At 39.2% G+C, this 27,935-nt stretch overlaps 1 protein-coding gene and 1 pseudogene across 1 annotated transcript in view; one reads left to right on the top strand and one right to left on the bottom strand.

The window, feature by feature from the left end:
• LOC109550170 (uncharacterized) overlaps nt 1-19,398 on the bottom strand; it is a 32,399-nt gene extending 13,001 nt beyond the window's left edge. The window contains 4 exon segments of the mRNA XM_033857738.2: nt 12,793-12,919; nt 14,899-14,957; nt 16,173-16,298; nt 19,281-19,398. Of these exon segments, the coding sequence (XP_033713629.2) occupies nt 12,793-12,919; nt 14,899-14,913 (142 nt within the window). The 5' untranslated portion in view covers nt 14,914-14,957; nt 16,173-16,298; nt 19,281-19,398.
• A 5,202-nt stretch (nt 19,399-24,600) lies between these two features.
• LOC109550164 (nonsense-mediated mRNA decay factor SMG5 pseudogene) lies at nt 24,601-27,619 on the top strand (annotated as a pseudogene).
• The last annotated feature ends 316 nt before the right edge of the window (nt 27,620-27,935 follow it).

Below are 27,935 nucleotides of genomic sequence, written 5' to 3'. Positions count from 1 at the left end.
AAGAGAAGTTAAGGAAACAATTCCATTTACCATCACATCAAAAAGAATAAAATACCTAGGAATAAACCTACCTAAAGAAGCAAAAGACCTGTACTCTGAAAACTATAAGACGCTGATGAAAGAAACTGAAGATGACACAAACAGATGGGAATATATACCATGCTGTTGGATTGGAAGAAACAATATTATCAAAATGACTATTCTACCCAATGCAATCTACAGATCCAATGCAATCCGTATCAAATTATCAATGGCATTTTTCACAGAACTAGAAGAAAAAAATTGAAAATTTGTGTGGAGACAAAAAAGACCCTGAATAGCCAAAGCAATTCTGAGAAAGAAAAACAGAGCTGGAGGAATCAGGCTCCCTGACTTCAGACTATCCTACAAAGCTACAGTCATCAAAACAGTATGGTACTGCCACAAAAACAGAAATATAGATAAATGGAACAGGACAGAAAGCCCAGAAATAAACCCACACAACTATGGTCAATTAATCTACAACAATGGAGGCCAGAACATACAATGGACAGAAGACAACCTCTTCAATAAATGGTGCTGGGAAAACTGGACAGCAACATGTAAAAAGAATGACACTAGAACATTCTCTAACACCACAGACAAAAATAAACTCAAAATGGATTAAAGACCTAAATGTAAGGCCAGATACTATAAAACTCTTAGAGGAAAACACAGGCAGACACTCTTTGGCATAAATTGCAGCAACATCTATTTAGATCCACCTCCTAGAGTAATAAAAATAAAAACAGAAATAAACAAATGGGACCTAATCAAACTTAAAACCTTTTGCACAGCACAGGAAACCATAAACAAAACAAAAAGACAACCTACAGAATGAGATAAAATATTTGCAAAGAAAGCAACTGACAAAGGATTAATCTCCAAAATATACAAACAGCTCATGCAGCTCAATATCAAAAAAACCCACAAAACAGATCAATAAATGGGCAAAAGATGTAAATAGACATTTCTCCAAAGAAGACATACAGATGGCCAAAAAGCACAGGAAAAGATGCTCAACATCTCTAATTATTAGAGAAATGCAAATCAAAACTACAATGATGTATCACCTCCCACCAGTCAGACTGGCCATCATCAAAAAGTCTATTAACAATAAATGCTGGAGAGGGTGTGGAGAAAAGGGAACCCTCCTCCATTGTCAGTGGTAATGTAATTTGGTACAAGCACTATGGAGAACAGTGTGGAGGTTTCTTGAAAACCTAAAAATACAACTACCATATGATCCACCAATCCCACTCTTGGGCATATAACCGGAGAAAACCATAATTCAAAAAGATACATGCATCCCAATGTTCACTGCAGCACTATTTACAGTAGCCAAGACAAGGAAGCAACCTAAGTGTCCATCAACAGAGGAATGGATAAAGATGCAGTGCATATCTACTGTGGAATATTACTCAGCCATAAAAAAGAATAAACTAATGCCATTTGTAACATCTGTAGCAAAAAGAATAAAATAATGCCATTTGCAGATGGACCTAGAGATTATCACACTAAGTGAAGTCAGACAGAGAAAGATAAATATTACATGATATCCTTACATGTGGAATATAAAAAAATGATGTAAGTGAACTTATTTACAAAACAGAAACAGACTCATAAATTTGAAAACAAATTTATGGTTACCAAAGGGGAAAGGCGGGGGAGGGACTAGTTAGGAGTTTGGGATTAACATATACACACTACTATATATCAAATAAACAAGGATATACTTTATAGTACAGAGAACTCTACTCAATATTCTATAATAATCTATATGGAAAAAGAATCTGAAAAAGAATGCTTATATAAATATTTAAAACTAAATCACTCTGCTGTACCTTGAACCTACTACATTATAAATCAACTATACCCCAGTATAAAATTAAAATTAAATTTTAAAAAAATGACCAAGTATGAAAAGAAGGAAAACATGATTCATGACCAGGAAACAAGTCAATCAATGGGACAGAAGAAAAAATGTCATCTGAGATTAAATTTCCTTCCAAGGACCTCAAAGCTGCTATTCTAATACACTCCATAGGTTAAAGAAGATAGAGAAAAACATGAACATGTTGAGAAAACAGTGTTTAAACAAAAGTCCAGAACTGAACTTTAAGGCAGGACAATATACTCCCCGGAGGGGAGAAAAACACTAAAAGACTCCAAAGGGTTTTGTTATAAGGATTACCAATATTTACATCAGATATAAAACTGACATAGATCTCTTTAATAAGACATGTAGGTTCTCATGTGCTTTTGCACTCACTTTGTTATGTTCCAATCATATACTTATTTGGAAACTGCATTGTTTGCTTGCGAATGGTGCAAAAGGCTAATACCTTAGTGTCATTATGGCAGCTTTTGACCTCAAAGGCACTCTGAGAAGGTCACTGGGACTCCCAAGTCAAAGGGCCATATGGTCCTAATAGACCTGCCATATTCAGTGCCTTCAGGAATTCCTCATTAATTTCAAAGGGCACCCGGCCAACTGAGCATTCTATTACTCTAGTGGTTCTTAAGTTGTGGTTCTGGGGTGACATATGAGAATCTGCATTTCTAACAAATTTTCCCAGATGATTCAAAAGTCTAATATTAGAGTCTAATATTAATATTAGAATGTCTAATGTTCTGGGGTGACATATGAGAATCTGCATTTCTAACAAATTTTCCCAGATGATTCAAAAGTCTAATATTAGAGTCTAATATTAATATTAGAATGTCTAATGTTCTGGGGTGACATATGAGAATCTGCATTTCTAACAAATTTTCCCAGATGATTCAAAAGTCTAATATTAAAGTCTAATATTAATATTAGAATGGCAAACATTTCTGTTCCCCTGTGACTTATTCTAAATGGCAGCTTTTAAAAAAAAGTCAGTATGCCCAAACATGAGTTTTTCAAACTGTTCATGCTTATCTTACAAATTCAGTACATTATTCTTACTAACTTTCTCTGCTAAATAAAGGACCTAAAATTAAGTATTAACTTTCACCTGCCCCAATCAAGTTAGGTTCCTCTTGTCTCCCCAAACCAGTGTCTGGAATCCTGAGCAAACTCAAAGTGCTAGTACTTATCCAAAAATATAATGACACTTTTAGACAAATGAATAAATAAAACCCATTGCCAGCTGACCAGATCTAAAAGAAAAGTTAAGCCATCTGGATTTTAAAAAATTATACCAAGTGTAAATATGAATCTACACAAAAGAAATAAAGAGAAAAGTAAATGGATAATATATAAATAAAACATTGTTCTTGTTTTAAAAATATATTAAAGTGCAAATAACATTTTATAAGAAGAAAACAATGTATTATGTGGATTATAAGATATGTAGAAGTAAAATAAATGACAACAAGAACACAAAGGATGAAAGACAGAAAAGGAAAATATTCTGTAATAACAAAGCTGAAGTAACAAGATATTTGAAGGCAGACTGACACTTCAGAGATGTATATTTAGAAACCACTAAAAATACAAACAAGTATATCTCAGAAGCCAAAAGTGGTTAAAGGAGATTCATTAAAAATAAGTAGTTCAGGGAGTTCCCTGGTGGTCCAGTGCTTAGGACTTGTGCTTTCACTGCTGAGGGCCCAGGTTCAATCCCTGGTCAGGGAACTGAGATCCTGCATGCCACACAGTGCAGCCAAAGAAAAAAAAAAAGGTAGGGGTGGGGGGGAACGAGTTAATCACAGAGAAGGTAGGAAAGAGGGGAGGAAAAAAGACAAAAAACTAGAAGGTAAACAGCAAGAAGGTTTCAAATTCAACCACAAAGATAGCATTAAATATAAGTGATATGAACATTTTGCTAAAACACAAAAATTGTCAGAGCTAATAAAAAGTAAAACAAACATACTCTCTCTTAGAAACTGACTGTGAATGTAAAGACACAGGTTAGAAATAAAAGGACAGAAAAACTATATATCACACGAAGCACACAATAAGCAAATGATAGTCTGACTGACTATACAGTACCAAACAAAATTCAGGAAAAGAAATACTACCAGGAATAAAAATAAACAATGCAAAATGCTAAAAGGGAAAATTCATCAGGAGGATGTAACAATCCTAAGTGCTTTGCCACTTAAAAACAGAGCTTCAAAATGCCTGAAGCAAATCTTGTTAAAAAAGATAACACACAAATTATACTTAGATACTCACATTCCTTTCTCAGTATTTAATAAAACAAGTAGATAAGATATTAAAAGGATATAGAAGCCTTCAGCAATATGATCAGCCCACTGGAACTAATCCCCATCAAGAAAAAGTACTCTTTTCAGTCACATATGGAACATTCCCCAGGATCATATGCTAGGCCCTAAGACAAATTTCAATACATTCAATAAGACTGAACCATGCATGAAATATTATCCAGAGTGACACACAAACAAAGGATATAAAAATTATAACAATAAGAAATTATGAAACAAATAGTTGGAAAGTAAACAAATTCTACAAAACCAATGGATCAAACAAGAAATCACTGGACATTTTAAAAAATATCTTGGATTAAATGAAAATAAAAACACAACATCAAAACTTGTGTGATGCAGCTAAAGCAGTTTTCAAAGGAAAACAGCCTTATGCTTACATTAAAACAGCAAAACCGGGTGGCGCAGTGGTTAAGAATTCGCCTGTCAATGCAGGGGACACGGGTTCGAGCCCTGATCCAGGCAGATCCCACACACTGCAGAGCAACTAAGCCCATGTGCCACAACTACTGAGCCTGCGATCCACAACTACTGGGCCCACACGCCGCAACTACTGAAGCCTGCGCGCCTAGAGCCCGTGCTCCGCAACAAGAGAAGCCACCGCAATGAGAAGCCTGCGCACCACAACGAGAAGCCCACACAACACAACGAAGAGTAGGCCCCGCTTACTGCAACTAGAGAAAGGCTGCATGTGGCAACGAAGACCCAACGCAGCCAAAAATAATTAATTAAAAATAAATAAATAAAAATAATAAAGCAAAACCAAGTCTCAATTCATGAGCTTAAATTTTATCATAAAACAGCAAAGAAAGGAAGGGCAAGGTAAACCAAATCAGTATAGAAAGTCCTAAGGTATCCAGAAATAAATAAATAAACTTCTGAAAGTTAATAACCAGGTTCATCAAGGTTGCAGAATACAAGATAAATATGCAAAACTCAGCTGTATTTCTATGTACTAGCAATGAGCAATCCAAATATGAAATAAAGAAAACAATTCCATTTACAATAGCATCAAACAGAATAAAATACTTAGAATAGCTTTAACAAAAGTATAAACCTTGCCCATTTAAAGCAACAAAATATCATTGCAATAAATTTTAAAAGGCCTAAATACATGGAAAGACAGATAATCTCAATGTTCATGGATCAGAAGAATTAAAGTTGTCAAGATGGCAATACTCCAGGAGTTGAGCTACAGTCGAACCCTCTCAAAATCTCAGCTCTACTCTTTTACAGAAATTGACAAACCAATCCTAAAATTATGGAAATGCAAGTTACCCAGAATAGCTAAAACAACCTTGATAAAGAAAAAACTTGGAGGGCTCACACTATTCAATTTCAATTACTCTGTTATAGAAAACACTCCTGTTTCTCATCTATATTACTGTCTCTATTCACAAAATACTTCTGTATTCTCAATACTACTTCACTGCTCGTCACTAAACGTGTAGAGGTTTTTCCCACTACCAGGCAACTGCAATACGAGCAAGGTGTCCTACATTCAATTCAGTTCTGACATATCTACTTGGAGTTTGCATCAGATCCCACAGGCTAGGGGTTCAGTCCCGCAAGATTGCCTCTCCTCACACTTTAGATGTCAATTACAAGTCCAGGTTGCTACCTGTGCTTCTGACCAGCTAGTTATAAATGGGAGGTTCCTGCATCCTGGTCCTCAGGTTTAATTTGCTAGAATGGCTCACAGAACTCAGGAAAACAGTTTGCTTACTAGTAATAGATTGCCAGGTTTATTACAAAGCATACAACTCAGAAACAGCCAGACAAAAAAGCTGCATAGGGCAAAGCTTCCATGCCCTGTCCAGGAGCATCAACCTCCCACCACCTACAAGTGTTCAGCAACAACAAAGCTCTCTGAACCCTAGAGTTCAGAAATTTTTATGGAGATTTCATTATGTAGGAATAACTGTTGTTAGTAATTAAGTCAAGCCCTGGAGGTCTGGGGGTGGGCCTGAATGTCCCAACCCTCAAATCACTTGATTGGTATTCCTGGCAACAAGCCTACATCCTCAGGGGGTTTCCAAATGCTACCTCATTAACATGAACTATGGCATGGTTGAAAGGGGCTTCTTACCAATAACAAAAGACACCTCAATCTCTCTTACATTTAGGAAATCTCAAGGGATTTAGAACTCTGTGCCAGGAACAGGGATGAAGAACAAATCTTCTTTCTTATTATAAATCACAATATCATACTATACTATTAAGGTAGTACTGGTATGAGAATAAACATTATAAAAATAGAGACCAATGGAATAGAAGTGAGAGGACAGAAATAAACCCTTACATCTATGGACAACTGGATTTCAACAAGGGGGCTACAATTCAATCAGAAAAATATAGTCTTTTCAACAAATGATGTTGGAAAACACTTCACTATTCACATTCAAAAGAATAAAGTTGTAACACATACCATCTATAAAAATTAACTCAAAATGAATAACAGACCTGAATGTAGAGAAAAAAATTATAAAATATACAGAAAAAAATAGGAGTAAATGTTTTTGACTTTGAGTTAGGCAAAGTTTTCTGAGATTTGACAAAAAAGAGGAAAAGAGAAAATAGTCCAGCTGGATATTATCAAAATAAAAAACTTTTGCGATTCAAAGAGCTCCATGTAGAAAGTGAAAAGACAACTCATAGAATGGAAGAAAATATTTACAAAACATATAACTGATAAAGAGACTTGTATCCAGATTATATTAAAAAATCTTAAAAGTCAACAATGAAGACAAATAACCCAACTTATAAATGGAGAATGGGATGTGAACAGACATTTCTCCAAGGAATATACACAAACAGCTAATAAGCAATTAACACATTAAAATGCTCAAAATTAGAGAGATACAACTCATAACTATGATGAAATCCCACTTCACACTCCACTTTTTTAGGAGGGCTAAAAAAAAAACAACAGACAGTAACAATTATGCAGGTACATGTGGAAAAACAGGAACCCTCATTCATTGCTGGTGGGGTGGTAAAAGAAGTACCACTGCTTTGAGAAGTTCTTTTGGCAGTTCCTAAAATTGTTAAAACAGAGTTACCATATCACCCAGTAATTCTACGCTAAGTATATACAAAGTAGAATGGAAAACTATGTGCACACAAAAACACAACTGGTCTAGCAGCATTATTCATTAACAGTCAAAATGGAAACAACCCAAAGCCCACCAATGGAAAAAAAAATGTGATATATCCATAAAATCAAATATTACTTAACCAGAAATTGAATTTGATTACAGATACATATTATAACACTGATGAACCTAAAAAGATCATGCTGGGCTTCCCTGGTGGCGCAGTGGTTGAGAGTCCGCCTGCCGATGCAGGGGACACGGGTTCGTGCCCCGGTCTGGGAGGATCCCACGTGCTGTGGAGCGGCTGGGCCTGTGAGCCATGGCTGCTGGGCCTGTGCGTCCAGAGCCTGTGCTCCACAGTGGGAGAGGCCACAGCAGGGAGAGGCCCGCGTACCGCAAAATAAAAAAAAAAAAGATCATGCTAAGTAGAAGAAGCCGCTCAGAAAAAGCTATATATTTTGTGATTCTACTTATATGAAACCTCCAAAATAGGCAAATCTCTATAGACACAGAGTAGATTAGTAGATTAGGGTTTCTTCTAGGGGTGATGAAAATATACTAAAACTAAATAGTGGTGATAGTTCCATATCTCTGTGAACATATTAAAAAATACTGAATTGTGGGGCTTCCCTGGTGGCGCAGTGGTTGACAGTCCACTGCTGATGCAGGGGACACGGGTTCCTGCCTCAGTCTGGGAAGATCCCACATGCCATGGAGCGGCTAGGCCTGTGAGCCATGGCCGCTGAGCCTGTGCGTCTGGAGCCTGTGCTCTGCAACGGGAGAGGCCACAACAGTGAGAGGCCCGCGTACCCCCCCCCAAACACACACACGATATATATATATATATATATATATATATATATATATATATATACTGAATTGTGTAAATTAAAAGGGTGAACTTTTGGTACACGAATTCTACCTCAATCAAGTTGTTATTAAAAAAAAAATTCCAACAAAGAAAATTCCAGGTCTAGATTGCTTCTGTAATGAATTCTAGTATGAACTTTTAAGGAAGAAATGATATTAATTTTACAGCACTAGGAATAGAAAGAAAAGAAATAGGTGACAATGAGTATTTAAGGCCGATGACTAACATCATACTTAGTTGTAAATAATAAATAAATTCTTCACATTAAATCCTGGCCTGTTCAAAAAAGAAATTAAAATGCATAGAGATTAGAAAAATATCTTTATTTACAAATCATATTATTTAATATATATAATAGTCTAAGAAATCTTCAAGACATCTAGTAGAAATAACAAGTGAAGTTAGCAAAACAGAGATAAACAACATCAATGAACATGAATTATATTTCTACTTAAATCCAAAAAAAAATTGGAAATTGAAGTTTTTAAAAGTATCATTACAGATAGCATCAAAAGATTTAAGGATACATCTCACAAAAAAGGCTGAAGACACATAAGTGAAAACTGTAACACACTGCAAAGGAACATTAAATGCTAAGGAAAAGTAAGGACATTGTTCACACATCAGAAAATTCAATATTATTAGATGTAAATTTTCCCCAAAATCTTCTAAACATTCAACACAATCCTTATAAAACACCACTAGGGTTTCCAGAAAAAATAAAATTTTTTAAAATTTATAGGGAAAGAAAAACAAACTGTAATAGCCAAAAGAAAAAGTTAAGAGGACTTATTCCTTCTGATGTAAAAACTTACTGCATAGACAGATTAATCAAAATAGTGCATGACTAGTGCACTAGTCAAATAGTGCATACCTATTAAGATAGGTATTTAGATCAATAAACCAGAATGATATTGAGAGAAGCCTATGCATATATGTACAATTTATTTCAAAAGGTGCCAAGGCAACTGAATAGGAAAAGGATAACCAGTGAGCCAAGCAGACCTTTAGCTGCAAAAATGAATCACAATCTATATTTCACACCATTTACACAGATTAACCGGAAAAAGTCAAAGACTTAAATGTAAAATCTAAACCAAGGATATTTCTAGAAAAAAACAGAGGAGAAAATCTGAATGACCTTTGTTAGGCAAATTATGAAACAGGGGGTGGGGGGAATAGAATAGGAAAGTAAAGGAAATGATAGATTGGACTTCATCAACATGAAAACCTTTTGCCCAACTGTTTCACAACTAAAAAGATCAACCACAGATTAGGAGAAAAAATTTTCAACATGTGTATCTTATAAAAGTCTTCTATCAAGATTGTATAAAGAACTCTTTCAACTGAATTATAAGCTGAAAAACTCAACAAAACAAATGGGCTAAGGATCTGAACTTACTTTTTTAAAAGCTATGTGAATGAACAAATAGCATACAAAAGTTGTTCATCGTCATTAGTCAAAGAGAAATGATAAATGAAACCCAAGTAGATACAACAGACCCCCACTAAAAGGATAAAAACTCATCGGGTTTACATCACAAAATGATGGTGAATATTTGGAGCAACTAGAATTACTATAAGTTACTAATGCCCACGTAAATGACACATGCACTTTAAAAACATTTGGCAGTTATTGTTTTCTTCTTCATATACAGGCATATGTCAGAGACACTGCAGGTGTGGTTGCAGATCACAGCAATACAGTGAATATCACAATAAAGTGAGTCGCACAAATTGTTTGGTTTCCCAATACATAGAAAATCTGTGTTTACACACAGAGTAGACTAGTAAGTTTGCAACAGCATTATGTCTTAAAAAACAATGTACATATCTTAATTTAAAATAACACTTTATTGCTAAAAAATGCTAACCATCACTGAGCCTTCAGTGCATGGTAATCTTGCTGGTGGAGGGTTTGCCTCAGTGTTGATGCTGCTGACTATTAATGGTGGTGGTTACTGAAGGCTGGGGTGGCTGTGGCAGTTTCTTAAAACAAGACAACAATGAAGTTTGTCACATCAATTGACTCTTCCTTTCATGAATTATTTCTCCGTAATATGCAAAGCGAATTGACAGCATTTTACAGACAGTAAAACTTCTTTCAAAACTAGTCAATCCTCTCAAACCCTGCTACTACTTTATTAACTAAATGTATAATATTCTAAATCCTTTGTTGTCCTTTGAAGGATCTTCAGAGTGTCTTCACCAGTAGATTCCATCTCAAGAAACCACTTTCTTTGCCCCTTCAAGAAGCAACTCCTCATCCATTAAATTTTTATCATGGGATTGCAGTAGCTCAGTCACATCTTCAGGATCTGCTTCTAATTCTGATTCTTCTGCTTCTTCCACCCATCTGCAGTCACTTCCTACACTCAAGTTTGGAACCCCTCAAAGTCATCCATAATGACTGAAATCAACTTCTTCCAAACTCCTGTTCAGGCTGATATTGTAAACTCCTCCCATGAATCACAAATGTTCTTAATGTCATCTAGAATGGTCAGTCCTTTCCAGAAGGTTCTCAATTGACTCTGCCCAGACCCACAGAGGAATCATTACCTATGGCAGCCATAGCTTTACAAAATATATTTTTTAAATAATAAGACTTGAAAGTCAAAACAACTCAACACATGGGCTGCAGAATGGATGTTGTGTTAGCAAGCATAAATATACTAATCACATTGTACATCTCCATCAGAGCTCTTGAATGACCAGGTGCATAACCAATGAGCATGTTTTGAAAGAAATCTTTTTTCTGAGCAGTAGGTCTAACAATAGGCTTAAAATACTCAGTAAATCATGTTGTCAACATATGTGCTGTCATCCAGGCTTCGTTGTTCCATTTCCAGAGCACAGGCAAAGTAAATTCAGCATAATTCCTAAGGCCCCTAGAATTTCTGGAATGGTAAATGAGCCCTGGATTTAAATTAAAGTCACCAGCTGCATTAGCTCGCAACAAGAGAGTCCTTGAAGCTTTGAAGCCAGGCATTGACTTCTCCTCTCTACGTATGAAAGTCCTAGATGGCATTTTTTCCGATAGAAGAGTATTTCATCTACATTAAAACTCTGTTGTGTCATGTAGCCATCTTCATTAATCATCTTAACTAGATCTTCTGGATAACTTGCTGCAGCTTTTCCATCAGCACTTGCTGCTCCCCCCTTGCACGTTCATCTGATAGAGATGGCTTCTTTCCTTAACCCTCATGAACCAACCTATAATAGATTCAAACTCTTCTGCAGGTTGCTTGCCTCTCTCAGCCTTTACAGAATTGAAGAGAGTTAGGACCTTGCCCTGGATTACACTTTGGCTTAAGGGAATGTTGTTTGACCTTTTATCCAAGACACTAAAATATTTTCCATATCAGTAATCAGGCTGTTTCACTTTCTTATCATTCATGTGTTCACTCCAGTTATCACTTTAATTTTCCTTCAAGAACTTTTCTTTTGCATTCACAACTTGGCTAACTGGTGCGATCAGCCTAGCTTTCAGAATATCTCGGCTTTCAACATGCCTTCCTTACTAATAATTTCTATTTTTTAATTTAAAGTAAGTGGCATGTAACTCTTCCTTTCATTTGAACACTTACAAGCCATTGCAGGGTTATTAATTGGCCTAATTTCAATATTATTATGTCTCAGGAAATAGGAGGCCTGAAGAGAAAGAGAGAGATGGGGGAATGGCCAGTCAGCGGAGCAGTCAAGACACACACATATTTATCAATCAAGTTTGCCATCTCATACGGGTGCAATTCATGGTGCCCCAAAACAATTACAACAGATCACCATAACAAGTATAATAATGAAAGAGTTTGAAATGTTGTGAGAATTACCAAAACATGACACAGAGACACAAAGTGAGCAAACGCTGTTTGAAAACTGGCAGCAATAGACGTGGCTGGACCCAAGGGGCTGCCACAAACTTTCCATTTGTAACAAAAAGTAACAGCTGAGAAGCCTAATAAAGTAAAGCACGATAAAACCAGGTTTTCCTGTAGGTATACATAAGACCCAGGAAACAACAACTAGGGTCTTTACACAAAGGTATGAAAACACAGCCACACACAGACTTGGACTTAAATATTCATAGCACCTTTGCTTATGATAGCACCAAAGCAAAGAGGACCTCATGTCTTATCAACAACTGAAAATACACGCCAAAGAACGAAACATTACTCATCACTATAAAGAATAAATACAGACAACACACAATAATATCCATGAATCTCCAAAGAATTATGCTAAGGGAAAGAAGCCATACAGACAGGATATAAAGTGTGATTCCATTTATATGAACTTTCAAAAAAGGCAAAAGTATTGAAATAGAAAGAGGATCAGTGATTATCATAAAATGGGTGGGAAGAGAGGACTGACTGAGAAAGGCCATAAGGAAAATTTTCACATGATAGAAATACCTGTATGATTTTGGTGGTATAGCCGTACACATTTTTCAAAAGTCACTGAATTATACATAGAAACTTGTTGAATTTTATTTTCTGTTAATTATACCTCAATATAGATGATTTTTTAAAAAAACAGGAGAAGAAACAGAAAATCAAATACACTGTAGGCAGTCGCATGATAAAGTAGGCTCACCCAATGAGACAAGGTGGCTGTAGTTCTCCAGCATCACATCTCTGTACAGGGTCCTCTGAGCAGAGCTCATACACTGCCACTCCTCCAGGGTAAACTCCACAGTCACGTCCTTGAATGACACTGATGTCTGTGAAAGCACATTTCTCATCAATCTGAAGAATTCAAAATTAGGTGACATGGATAATACCTTTGGAATGTAAGATGAAAACTGAAATTTTTTCACATTATGAAAAATCAAAAATATCTGACAGTACACACATTATCTGTGATGTCCTAGGGAAGCAGGCATTTTCCAAGTTTTGGCTCTGCCTTTAAATTCCATCCAAAATTTGATCACTTCAAAGTACAACTGCTAACATCACCATTTCTTGAAAGGATTACTGAAAGTCCTGCTATATCATTTATTTCCACCACTATCTCACTAGAGCCCACTCTCAGAGTTATTATTAAATTATAAGTCAGGTCATGTCTTTTCTCAGCTCAAAATTCTCTAAACAACCTAGTAAACAGAGATAAATATTGAATTCATAGATTAGGAGATTCAGTATGATGGAGATTGTCAGTTCTCCACAAAGAAATCTATAGATTCAATGAAATCATAATCAAAAGCTTACCAGGATTTTTAGAATCACAAGTTTATTCTAATATTTACATAGAAAGCAAACAACCTAGAATATGAAAACAGTTTTGAAAAAGAACAAAGTCAGAGGACTGATATTACTTGATTTCAAGACATACCATAGAGCTTAACACAAAGAAAGTGTGTGATATTAATGAAAATGAAACACAGAGATCAAAAGAAAAAGTATAAAAATGATATATACAAACATAATGCACACACACAATTATTTAATTTAGGTGTCTGGGCAATTCAATGGAGAAAGTATATTCTGACACAAATCATGTTAGACTAAAAAACTCCATTAGAAAAATAATAACAATAACCTTGATTCATACTTTGCACCACAAAAAATAATTAATTCAAACTGATCAAGACCTCAATGAATATGCTTTCTGTTTAGATTTTAGAGTCACGTGAATATATCACCTATCTAAAAAAGAAATTGACAGCTGGTGTACTGAAGTTGGAACCAGCAAAATGGTTGAGTGCATGCTCCCTCAACTCAGTATTTAGAATATACTAACAGTACAAATTTCCAAGCCCAACAGCAGGCTCTGAAATTCTAGATTTATGACAGGGCCGACCCGTTAACATGTTTGGTTGTTTTCTGATCAGCATTCCCTGTGTTAAGTAGAAAGTTTAAATATATGAAAACAGAAATTATTGATGTAACAACAAATATAAGAGAAAACTATCAACAAGGTCATGAAAATACATTGCAAAAACAGACAAAAATGTACAATTTTCTCTGAAAATAATAAAAAAAATAGAAAACCAGACTAGATCCATGACTGTTTAAATAAAGTGACTCAGTAATCTACATCAACACACAAAAAGCAGATGTACTCACAAAGTCCAGTTTTAGAGGTGAGTTTCAGGAAGTCTATAACAGATGATTTTCTCATATGAAATAGACACAGAGAGAGAGAGAGAGAGAGAGAGAGAGAGAGAGAGAGAGAGAGAGAGAGAGAAAGGATAAAAGAAGGAAGGGGGAAGGGAAAGGAGAGGAGAGGAGAAAAAAGCAGAAAGAGCCCCAAAGACTAATATAACCAAGATACCACAGTTAGTCAGGGACATAAGAAAACAAAATTATAGGGTAATGTAGTGTGTGAATACAGAATAAAAGTTCAAATATGATAATAGCAAAAAGATGTCAGTTACAAATTTAAAACAAAAAAGGCTCACACCCACTATCAAGTAGGGTCTATACAAGAATTCAAGAGTAAGTTAACATTCTAAAATCCATTTAAGCTACTTGCTACCTCTAATATTTGGAGATTAAAAAAAATAAGCTGTAGCTTTACTCCAATAGATACAAAAAGGTATTCGATATAATTCAGGGTACATTCATGACCCAAGTAAAACTGATTATAAAAGGGAAATAACTTACACTGATAAAAGATGTGTAACAGAATCTGAGAGCAATCTGAAATCAAGAGTTGAATCTATCATACCACTAACAGGGGGATGAATAAAGCGCTCACCTCAGATATGTTCATTTTCAGTAGGTCTTGGGAGAGTGTAGAGGACGGTGAAGATTCAGCTGGGGGGGACAGAAAGAGGAAAAGGTCAGAACACCTGGCCTGCCTTATAGTTCCTACATTCACCTCCCAATCACCTCAGCAGCCCAGCTGAGGGGCAGCCTCCCTAAGGACTCACTTTGGCCCTTGAAAAGGCAAGGGAAGTACCCTGTGGAAGCACCACTTGTCCATCTTCCAGTTTGAAATGATCATGGGGCTTAAACCTACCACTTCTCAGTTGGTAAAAATAATTTTTTTTACTAATTTAAACAATACAAACAAAAAACTAACATACTAAAATACACCAAAGAACGACACGTTTCATTAAAATTAACAGTAGAAGAAAAGACACTGCCTGCATCCTTACTTTGTTTTCCTAGCAATATTGTTTACCCCTGGAGTTAGAAAATCCACAGGAAGCCCAGTAAAAAGGATGGCAAGCTTTAAGACAATTTTTAAAAACATTATTGAAGTGGGCTGCATTTTCTCAAAAGGGACTCTTGATAAGTTTCTTCTGATGACTGAACGGTATGAACGACTGTTCGACTCCTGGCTCTGTCACATTCCGGGTGGGCCTGGAGAAGTCACAGGCGCTCTCAAACTCAGGACCACCTCACCACCCTGAGACTCAGATCTGCTTTCTGCTTAACGTGTGTTTAATGCAGATGCTCATACCGCTATCACGAGATAATTGGGAGGCTTCTGTAAACCACCCAAGGAAAAGAACAAAGTGTCTTCTGAACAACATCTACTGTCACTTTTTCGGTGGTTAGTACCTGGCACTTGCCTCTTTTTCCAAATGACACCACATCGAATTCTAAGAACAACGCCAGGAAGCAGGCATTATTCATAGCCTCCTTTGCAGACCTGACTCGTCCCCAGGTTACTTCTCCCGCCCACAGTACCGGTGACACGGCTGTAACTGACCGGGTCTCTCCCGCTCCAGAGCAGGGCTGCCCAGCACACTCTCCGCCCGCGCTTTCTGGCCCGCTCACGGCCAGCGTGACCACCGCGCCTTCCCTCCCACTGTCCGCCCCGGCGTCCCCCCGTCAGATGCAGGCGGGGCCGGGCTTTCCATCCCCACACGCACCGTCCCCGCTCCTAACGGGTCTCAGCGCCACCTGCCCCCGAGACCACAAGGCCCGAACCGGGATCGCCCCACCCACCTTCCCAGGGCCGACGTCCAGGCCAGACCCGGGCACTGCAGTCCCGCCTGGACCAGAAGGCCCGAGACGTACCACTTCCGCCCCCGCCACGAGAACGCCGCTCTCAGCAAAGCTCCGGGCCACGCGAAGTTCCCGTCTCCACCGTGCAGATCCCGCACCTGCGAGGGCCGAAGCTCCACGCTCTTCACACCACGAGGCCTGCGAGGGCGGAAGAGATGAGGCGGGGCCTATGTTGCACAGGCGCAGAGGAAGCCCCAGAAACCAGGAGGGCTGTGGAGGGAGAAAGACTACATTTCCCGTCGCTCCCCGCGCCCTGGGGTGTCTTGAACAGAGCAATCCATTTATTGCAGCAGAGTAGAAATACGGGGGAAATGCTTGTTCCGTGGTCCTGGGTTCTCCGAGACCCCGGATTGGGTGTTTCTCCGCACTGTGGTTCTTGAACTATCTCCATACCTGGCCTATGTGGGTGTACCAAGGCAAGCAGGTAAAGGTCATGACTGATACCAGATTCTCCAGATTGGTAGATCCTGATAGTCCCGAGAAAATATCCTCCTAATGGAATAGAATTTTCCGTCTCTGCATTAATTAACCTACTTGGCATCAAGGGGGCGTCCTTTGTGAAAGACAAATAGCGTATTTTCTCAAAAGTGAGTTCACTGGTTTAGTCATAATGGGACAGACTTCTTTTTCATTTACTGCAATTTTGAAACCAAGTAGGACGCTACAGGGCTCTTCTGGATACAAAAGCCCTTCCCTGTCCCTTGCATCTTTGTAGGAAAAAGGTTTCAGCTCCTAGACCATCGCTGAGTTCCAAAGGACAGATTCAAACAGTTACTAACCAGGGAACGGAGGGAGTGCAGAAGCAAAGAGAAGCAGTCAAGAAACAATACTGCAGCTATAAAACAGGGACCTGGTTCCTCTTCAAGGGATTATACATAAAATATCTTTGAGTTTTGCTGCAGGATCTAAAGCCCCCTCTCTGCAGGAGGATGGTAACTTCAGGTTGAGCACAATATTCCTGAAGAGCACCCAGTCACCTCATCACCAACCAAAGTAGATACCATGCAGGCTCCGACCCCAAATATGCCTATAAAACTCTTTCCTCAAAATCATCTAGGAGTTCAGGTCTTTTGAGCATGAGCCACCTGTTCATTCTCCTTGCTTGACCACTGCAGTAAATCTTTACCTGCTCCAAACATCAATGTTTTGGTCTGTTTGGCCTTACTGTGCATCAGGTACATGAACTTGCATTTGGCAATGATTTTCTAGGTAAAAATGCCTGACCTTCTAACACTAAATCTAAATATGACAGTATAATGCACTGATAGCCCAACCATGTTTGTTTTATGCAAATTAGATGGCCCTCCTCATGACATAGGCCTAGCAAAATACTCAATATACTTTGCAAGTATTTTTTTCATACACCACCAATTCTGACCTGAGCAAGGCTGTTGAAAAATCATTATTCTTTCAACATTTTATGGAGTATTTCCTGTGTTCTTTAATGTATATAAATATATTTGAACATTTTGTTTTAAATTATACAAAAACACAAGATCAGTTTCATCAAAAGAGTAGTGCTTGATGGGATAATTGGAGGAAGTTCCCACTCTCCATCTCCTTCCCAAATATAACCAATGTTAATTAGCCTCAACTTTATTCAGTGCAGTACACCACACAAATACATTTTTCAGATACAAGCTTTCCTTTTTTCTACTTATTTACAGCTTATTTTGACCCTTAATTAAAATGTAATCATATCATCAGGTCAAACTATTTAGAACTACATTGCTGGGCTGCACCCTGCATGCCTGCAAGAAAAGATATCTTTACAAAAGTGAAATAGTGACATTATCCTGTCTGCCACTAATATAATCCTGCCCACTATATATCCTCTCTCTTCTTTAACTCTCTTATGCAGGTTAATACTTTTCTTCATATAGACTTACATATAGGTAAACATTTATTAAGTTCTTTCAATTTGAATCCTATTACAGTAAATAAAACACTCTCACATATGGTATAACAAGTATTTATTTGCACATAGGAGAGATGCTTGTTTTGATATATTAACAATATTTTCTCCTTCATCCTCTAATTTATTTTTTAACTAATTTTAATATTAATAGTCTTGGATTTTCATGCACAAAATGACAAGTTACTCATTTTCAATTTTATCATAATTTGTCCTCTATTATGGGCTGAATTGTACCCATCTTCCAAATTAATATGTTGAAGCCCTAAGCCTGAGTACCCTACTATGTAACTATATTCAGAGTTAGGGCCTTCAGAGAAGTAATTAAGTTAAAATGAGGCTGTTAAGGTAAGCTCTAATCCAATCCAACTGGTGTTCTTATAAGAAGCTTTGGATACACAAGGAATGCATACCTACAGAAGAAAGACCATATGAAGACACAATAAGAGGGCAACACTAAAAAAGTCCCAGAGATCTAAAGCACAATATAGTGAATACAAACAACAATATTGTATTGTAATCGTCAAACTTGCTAAGAGACTAGATCTTAATTATTCCAATCACCAAAAAAAAAAAAAAAAGATAATCATGTAACATGATCAAGGTGCTGATTGTCCCTACAACAGCAGTCATACTACAATACATAAACCTATCAAATCAACATGTTTTACAACTTAAATTTACATAATGTTATATGTCAAATATATTTCAATTTAAAAAAGGAGACAACCACCTGCAAGCCAAGGAGAGATTCCACAGAAGACACCAAAATTAAGGACACCTTGATTATGAACTTCTAGACTCTCTAACTGTAAGAAAATATATTTCTGTTGCTTGAGCCCTTAGTCTGCACCATTTTGTTATGGCAGACCTAGCAAACTAATACACCTCTCTAATGAATTAAAAGTAATAAGCACAAAAAGGCTGGTGGAGCTTTATTAAATAAGTCATAATTGAATTTAAGTAAAGATTACTAACGGACATAAAGTACATATACATCTCATCTCATATATTATATATATTATATATGAAATATCTTTTCTGTGTATTCATAAAACCTGCTGTGTGACACCTATTATTCTAGATGCTGTGTTGACAGTAGGGAAAAAGAAATAAAAATCCCTTTACTCTGCTCTTGGTTTTCTGTTCAGGATTAGTCTATTAGTTGGAGTCACAGCAAGCGAGCAAGAGAGTATGGCACTAACCTGGGAGAAAGTCCTGACCAAATTGGTGCTGCTCCCTTAGGTTGAGGTGCTTGGTCATGGCTGGCCCTTTGTTCAGGACAAGATAGTCCAAAGAAGAGCCTTGCTCTCATCTCACTTAACAAACCTTAATGGCAAAACACAAAAAGATCAAACCGTTTACAAATAACATAAATACATCTCAGAACCAAGCTCAAGAATATTTTTTTGACTACAAAATATCCACCACCCAACGAGTCTCTAATCCAATTAAAAATGATCAGATTTGTAAAGATTCAAGAAAATGGGATCCATGCTGAGCAAAATAAACCAATTAAAATTGTTGCTAATCATATACTGGTGTTAGAATTAGGAGAAGGGTTTTAAAACAGTTACTGTCACTGTATTCTGTACATTCAAAAAGTTAAGTAGAGGCATGGGAGATAAAAGATTCAAACTGAACTTCTAGATGTAGATGAAAACTACAATGCTTGATATAAAAATACAGTTGATGGGATCAACAGCACATTATGAATTTCTAGGGAAAAGACATAAGAAAAAAAAAGAGAAAAAAATTAACAATAAACAGCAAATGGTAGAAAAACTTCAAGTGACCAGGTAAATATGCACTTGGAGTTCCTGTAGGAGTGTGAGGGATATGGGAGAGAAAATTTAGAGAAATAATGCTTGAAAACTTTTCAAACTGTAAATCCATACATCCATGAAGTTTCTGTCAAGCATAAGAAACATAAAGCTACACCAAAGTATATCATAATCAAATTGCTCAAAACCAGCGATAAATATAAAATATTAAAAGCAGCTGGAGGCTCCCCTGGTGGCACAGCGGTTAAGAATCCACCTGCCAATGCAGGGGACATGGGCTTGATCCCCAGTCCAGGAAGATCCCACATGCCGCGGAGCAACTAAGCCTGTGTGCCACAACTACTGAGCCTGCGCTGTAGAGCCCATGAGCCACAACTACTGAGCCCACAGTGCTGCAGCTACTGAAGCCCATGCGCCTAGGGCCTGTGCTCTGCAGCAAAAGAAGCCACCACAACGAGAAGCCTGTGCACCGCAATGAAGAGTAGCCCCTCCTTGCCACAGCTAGAGAAAGGCCGTGCACAGCCACAAAGACCCAACGCAGCCAAAAATAAATAAAATAAAATAAATTAATTTTTAAAAAAAGCTTTAAAAAATAAAAGCAGCTGGAGAAAAAAATAATCTGTACAAGGAAGCTAAGATAAAGATGACAAATTTCTTGTCAGAAACAAAGCAAGAAGAAAAAAGAAAGAAAGAAAGGGACTAAAAAAAAACCTGTCAACTTGGCAGTTGGGGAGAACAGCAAAATCTTTCAAAATGATGAAAAAATAAAGTTTTTTAAAAATACCTCTTGGGGCTTCCCTGGTGGCGCAGTGGTTGAGAATCTGCCTGCCAATGCAGGGGACACGGGTTCGAGCACTGGTCTGGGAGGATCCCACATGCTGCAGAGCAACTAGGTCCGTGAGCCACAACTACTGAGCCTGCGCGTCTGGAGCCTGTGCTCCTCAACAAGAGAGGCTGTGATAGTGAGAGGCCTGTGCACCGCGATGAAGAGTGGCCCCCGCTTGCCACAACTAGAGAAAGCCCTCACACAGAAACGAAGACCCAACACAGCCATAAATAAATAAATAAAATTAAAAAAAAATACCTCTTGATTTTATTTTTTAAAGAATTTGTGTTTCATTTGTATTTGCTTTTTGAATTTAATCACAGCTACTCTCAGGGGCCCTTTTTCCTGAAAATTATTAGTTAGAAAGTAGGGTGAAACCAAATCACAGATTAGACATCCCTCTGTAAAAAATAACAATTAAAATAATCATTTTATCTGAGTATTCTGACAAACTTCAGGGAAAGAACCTGACATAGGATTTAGTCACCTCCATATATCTGTACAACCACTCAAGACTATAAGAGTGTTGCACCCTCAGGGAGCTTTCAAGGAAAAGAAGGGGGTAACCTAAACTAGAATTATCAGGGCAGAACCTAAATTTCAAAATAGGTCCATATAACTCCATATTCTTTTCATCCTGATCATTATGCAGGAGGTGCGTGGAGGAAATTAATCCTTTCTGAAGAGAGCTGAATTCAGTGACCAAACTGCTTTACTAAGGTTAATTTTTTAAGACCTGCAGATCTTAGATTTGCATTCTCTGGAGAACTAGATTATTGGTGGACCCATATAATAAATTACATAGCTCCAAGGAGAAGCTAGAGTGAGACTCATTACAAAATTAGTTATTTAAAACATCAAGTTATTTAAAACATCAAGTGTACCTATGTATGCATTATGTGAGTCCCAGATGAAGAAGAGAGAAAAGAGCAGAGAGATTACTTGAAGGATGAGGGCCAAAAATCTCCCAAATTAGAGAAAAGGAGGTATGTACAAATTCAAGAAACTCAATCATCTACCAAGAGGATAAACCCAAAGAGGCCCACACTGAGATACATTAAAATTAAACTGTTGAAAGACAAAGAAAAAGAGAGAATCTTGAAAGTAGTAGGAAAAAAGTGACTTGTCACGAACAAGGTATCCATCCTCATTAAGATTATCAACCAATTTCTCAGCAGAAATCTTGGAGGCCAGAAGGCATTGGATGCTATATAGAAAGTATTGAAAGGGGAAAAAAATCTTATCAACTGATAATTTTATATCTAATTGAGAGTTTTATATCCAGAAAAAAATGTCTTTATAAATGTGTAAGATATTAACATATTCCCTGTTAAACAAAAGCTGAGGGAACTCATGATCACTACACTACCCTAAAAAATGCTGATGGGACTCCTCCAGATTATAATGAAAGGACACTAGGGAGTAATTTGAAACCATATGAACATATAACAATCTCCAGTAAAGGTATACCCATGAGAAAATTTTTAAAAATTATAATTTTGTTTATAACTTTACTTTTTATTTTCTACAGGATTTAAAAAAAATGCATGAATGTCATTATAAAACTGTGCTAATGAGTACAGAAAATATAAAGATGTAACTTATGACATCAGTAACATAAAGTGCAGGGAGATGGAATTATAAAGGGGTAGCTTTGTGTGCAGTTACATTTATATTGTTTCAATTCAAAATAGAGAACTATAACTTTAGGGTGTTATATGTAACCCTTATGGTAGCCACAAAGAAAATATCTGTAAAAGGAGTTAGAAGGCAGCTGACACATGTGACTACAAATAATTAACTAAACACAAGGGAAGGTAGTCATAGACAAAATGAGTTACCACAAAAAGCCATAAGAATTACAGAAAACAAATAATTACTTTATTTATGGAAAAATAACAAAAGAATTATTTCTTAACAGTAATTAAATATAAGTGGATTAAAATTCTGAAGCACAAGGCATAGTTTTGCACAGCTGATGGTTACAAAAAGGATATACTATATACAGCAGACTCACTTTAGATCTAAGGACACACATAAGTTAAAAGTGAAAGGATGGAAAAGATATCCTATGCAAATAGTAACCAAAAGAGCTGCATGGCTATATATTAATATCAGACAAAATAGATGTTAAATCTAAAACTGGTAAAAGAGAAAAATAAGAACATTATGTATCGGTAAAAGAAATATTTCACTGAGAATATATAATAACTATAGCTATGTACACAACAAACCTCAGAGCTCCAAAGTATACAAGGCAAGTGTCGACAAAATTGAAGGGAGATATAGACACGTCCACAGTTAGAGAGCAAGATTTCAATATCCCATATTCAATAGTAGAACAACCAGCCCAAGGATCAATAAGGAAATAGAAAATTTGAACAACAATATAAAACAATTAGACCTAAAAGATATATAGAGAACACTCCACCCAGAAAGCCCAGAACACACACTTTTCTTCAAGTGCATATTGAACATTTTGTATGATACATCATATGTTAGCTTACAAAAAGAACCCCCCCCCCCCCAAAAGCGAAGAAAGCCTTTGTGAACTATAGGAAACCATTACAAGTAATAATCTATGCATAACTGTGGTCCCAGAGGATGAGACAAAGAAAGGGGTAGAAAGTATATTTAAGGAAATAATGGCTGAGAACTTTCCATCTCTGCAGAGAGATTTGGACATCCAGGTTTACAAAGCTTGTAAGTCCCCAAACAGATCCAACCCAGAGGGATCTTTTCCAACAAGCATTGTGATAAAACTGCCTAAAATCAAAGGTAAAGAGAAAGTTTTAAAAGCAACAAGGGAAAAAAAAGCATCACATGCAGTGGAAACCACCCCCCCCATAAAACTATCAGCAGATACCTCAAAATAAACTTTGCAGGGTATGAGAGAGTGGGATGATAAATTCAACATGCTGAAAGAAAAAAAGATCAACCAAAAATAGTTTACCTGAAAAGTTGTCTTTCAGAAATGGAGTGATAAAGACTCTCAGACAAGAAAAATCTGATGGAGTTCACAACTGGCAGACCTACACTGCTTACACTGCCAAAGGGAGTTCCTCAGGGTTAAATGAAAAAACACTAAGAACATTAAAACAAAAAATACAAAACACATTGGTAAGGCAAGTATATAGTGAAATAGGATTACAACAATGCATAAATATGATGGTGTGTTAATTAATCATACAAATGTTAAAGGACAGAAGCATTAAAAATAACTACACTTACACACTAATTTGCTATAGATAAACAATATAAAAATACATAAACTGTGACCTCAAATCATAAACTGTTGGGGGAAGGGAGTAAAAGGGTAGAATTTTGTATGTGAATAGTTAGGTTGTTGCAGCCTAAAATAGACTGTTACATGTATAAGATGTTCATGGCTTATCAGCTTCACAGTCGCCACAAAGCAAAGACCTACAGTAGATACACAAGAGAAAAAGGAAAGAAAACCAAACATTCCTCTACAGGAAATCATCAGTTCACAAAGAAAGACATCAAGAGACAAGAAAAGGAACAGGAAGACTACAAAACAGCCAGAAAAAATTAACAAGATGTCATTAGTAAGTTCTTACATATAAATAAATACTCTAAATGTAAATAGATTAACATTTCCAATTAAAGGACAGAGTGATTGAACGAATTTTTAAAAAGACTAACTGTATTCCACCTAAAGAGATTTTTTTTTCAGCTTTCATGACAAATAAAAATGAGGAGATGGAAAAAAATATATTCCATAAAAATGAAAACCAAAAATGAGCAAGGGTAGGCAGTCACGGGCAGCCATCTCCCTTCGATGGCGGCGGAGCAGGGCCGGCTGCTGCCGCGGCCAGAAAGACGGCAGTGGTGGAGATAGTGGTAGGTGTAGCGGGGTCCTGTGACCGGGAGCCATCCTCGGGCCCAGGCACCATGAGCCAAGGCTCACCCCCCCCGCCAAACGGGAGAGCAGCGAGCCCGCGAAGCAAAGGTCCCCAACACTAAGCAGCTTTATCCGGGCTGTGGTAAAGGCTGTGCATCGACTTGACCTCATCCTTTGCAACAAAACCGCTTATCAAGAAGTGTTCAAACCAGAGAACATTAGCCCGAGGAGCAAGCTGCGTGACCTCTGCGTCAAGCACCCGGTGGACTATGGGAGGAAGGCTAAGGAGCTGCTGTGGAGAAAGGTATGCTACGAAGTTATCCAGCTCATCAAGTCTAACCAAAAGCATATCCACAGCCGGAGCACCTTAGAATGTGCCTACAGGACACACCTGGTCGCTGGGATTGGCTTCTACCAGCATCTCCTTCTCTATATCCAGTCCCACTACCAGCTAGAACTGCAATGCTGCATCGACTGGACCCATGTCACCAACCCCCTCATAGGATGCAGGAAGCCAGTGTCTGCCTCAGGGAAGTAGATGGATTGAGCACAGACGGCATGCCACCAATGGCTAGTGTACCTGGGGGATTTGTCATGATATCAGAATGAATTAGCTGGCATAAACTCTGAGCTGCTAGCTGAGAGATTTTACTACCAAGCCCTGTCAGTGGCTCCCCAGATTGGAACGCCTTCATCCAGCTGGGCACCCTTGCAGGCAGCAAGTACTATAATGTGGAAGCCATGTATTGCTACCTGTGCTGCATCTAGTCGGAAGTGTCCTTTGAGGGGGCCTATGGGAATCTCAAGCGGCTGTGTGGCAAGGCAGCCAAAATGTACCACAGCTGAAGAAGTGCGAGACTAGGAAACGCTCTCCCAACAAGAAGCGATGTAAAGATATAAGAGGTTGCTGGTGAACTTTATGTGTCTGCAAAGCCTCCTGCAGCCCAAAAGTAGCTCCCTGGACTCAAAGCTGATGTCACTTTGCCAGTCAGTCCTGAAGGACTTCAGCCTCTGTCTCTTCTACCTGCCCTCCCCACCCAACCTCAGCCTGGCCAGTGAGGATGAGAGTGGATATGATTTCCTCCCAGACCTTCTCATCTTTCAAATGGTCGTCATCTGCCTCATGTGTGTGCACAGCTTGAAGAGAGCAGATCCAAGCAGTAGAGTGCAGCTATTGCCTTCACCCTGGCCCTCTTCTCCCACCTCGTCAGTCATGTCCACATAGGGCGGCAAGCTGAGCTGGAAGAGGGCGAGACTCCTGTCCCGGCATTCCAGAGCGATGGCACATATGAACCAGAGTCCAAGGGACCCTTGGAGAAGGAGGGTCTTGAGCCTCTTCCTGCAGCACCTCAAGAGGGCGAAGCCAGAAAGAACCAGAAGTTCTCCCACCTCTCCTGCCTCTACCGCCCACCCACAGCTGGTGATGACAGTGACATGAGTGAAGGCATTGACTAGGACTTGAGCCATGACTCAGTCCAGGCCAGCAAGGGCTTGGACAGTGGCTCTGACAGGAGTCTTGAAGGTGGGGGAACGGCCTTTGATGCCAAGACAGATTCAGAAATGAAGAGCCAAGAGTCCAGATCAGACCTGGAAGATAAGGAGGATGAGGAAGGGACATGGTCCCCAGCCCTGGAGCCACCTTGGGCCAGGTCAGAGGCTCCTGAATCCTTCAGTGGCCCACTGGACCCCAGCAAGGCCAGCATTGCCAGCAATCTACAAGCGATGTCCACCCAGATATTGCAGACTAAACGCTGCTTCCAACTGGCCCCCACCTTCAGCAACCTGCTCCTCCAGCCCACCACCAAAGCTCCCACATTGGCCAGCCCCAGGCCCTGTGTCAGAGGGGATGTGGACAAGCCCTCAGAGCCAGCCTCTGAAGAGGGCTGTGAGTCGGAGGGAAGTGAGTCCAACAGTGGGCGCGCCTGTTGGAATGAGCGCAGCATCCAGGAGAAGCTGCAAGTCCTCATGGCCAAAGGCCAGCTTCCTGCTGTGAAAGTCTTCCTGGACTGGCTGCAAACCAACCGCAGCCTCATCACTGTATGTGCGTAGAGCTCTCTAAGTCTGTGGAACTGCCTGTCTGTGTTGCTGAATCTGTTGCCAGCTGCTGGAGAACTCCAAGAGTCTGGCCTGGTCCTGTGTCCCAAGGTCCAGGATCTTCTTGAAGGTTGTGAACTGCCTGACCTCCCGTCTAGCCTGCTGCTCCCAGAGGACATGGCACTTCACAATCTGCCTCCCCTCCAGGCTGCCCACAGATTCTTTAACTTTGACACGGATCAGCTCTTGCTCAGCAGCTTAGAGGAGACAGTCGTGCACATCTGCTGCATCCACAGCTTTGGCCACTTCATTGCCCGCCTGCATGGCAGCATCCTACCGTTCAACCCAGAGGTCAGCATCTTTGTCAGCATCTCCCAGTCTGAGCAAGAGAGCCTGCTGCAGCAGGCCCGGGCCCAGTTCCTCATGGCACAGGAGGAAGCTCAGCGGAATGGGCTAATGAGAGACATGGCCCAGCTATGACTTCAGCTTGAGGTCTCTCGGCTGGAAGGGAGCCTGCAGCAGCCCAAGGCCCGGTCAGCAATGTCTCCCTTCCTCGTCCCCAACACCCAAGCCCTCTGCCACCACCACCCTATCATCCGCCAGCTGGCCACCAGTGGCCTCTTCATTGTCATCATCCCAATGACAGTGATCGATGGCCTAGATCTGCTGAAGAAGGAACACCCAGGGGCCCAGGATGGAATCCAATACCTGGAGGCAGAGTTTAAAAAAGGGAACAGGAACATTGGCTGCCAGAAAGAGGTGGGGAAGAGCTTCAAGTGGCATAAGCTGAAGAGGCAGGATGTAGATGCCTGGATGCTCTATAAGATCCTGGACAGCTGCAAACAGCTGACTCTGGCCCAGAGGGCAGGTGAGGAGGACCCGAGTGGCCTGGTGACCATCATCACAGGCCTTCCACTGGACAACCCTAGCACGCTCTCAGGCCCTATGCAGGCACCCTTGCAGGCCACTGCAAATGCCAGTGTGGATATTAAGAATGTTCTGGACTTCTACAAGCAGTGGAAGGAGATTGGCTGAGACCGACCCACCACCTGTAGTCACCCCACCACACGCAGACTCACTCATTGTACACAGGAAGGAAGCCCAGCTGCACACAGGCTGCAGGAAGGGCCCAGGAGCCAGCTGGGAGGGCGGGGGTCCCCCTGTTTCCAAGATAACGTCAGGAAAGCAAGGAAAGTGCTTGGAGCAGGAGAGGCCTGTGGGCCCCTAGCCAGCCTTCCTGCCTCAGCCCCCCTGCTTTCCCCAGGGGCAGGTGGTAGGCACGGGTGTCTTCGTTTCATTGGAGTAGTTCCTGGACTGCTGGGGGGAAGGGACAGCAGAAGGGGCCCTTCTT

Source organism: Tursiops truncatus, chromosome 6 (genome assembly GCF_011762595.2).
Source record: "Tursiops truncatus isolate mTurTru1 chromosome 6, mTurTru1.mat.Y, whole genome shotgun sequence".
Taxonomy (NCBI): domain Eukaryota; kingdom Metazoa; phylum Chordata; class Mammalia; order Artiodactyla; family Delphinidae; genus Tursiops; species Tursiops truncatus.
Note: the sequence above shows the minus strand (reverse complement) of the source record. Positions and strands in the feature narration are given on the sequence as shown.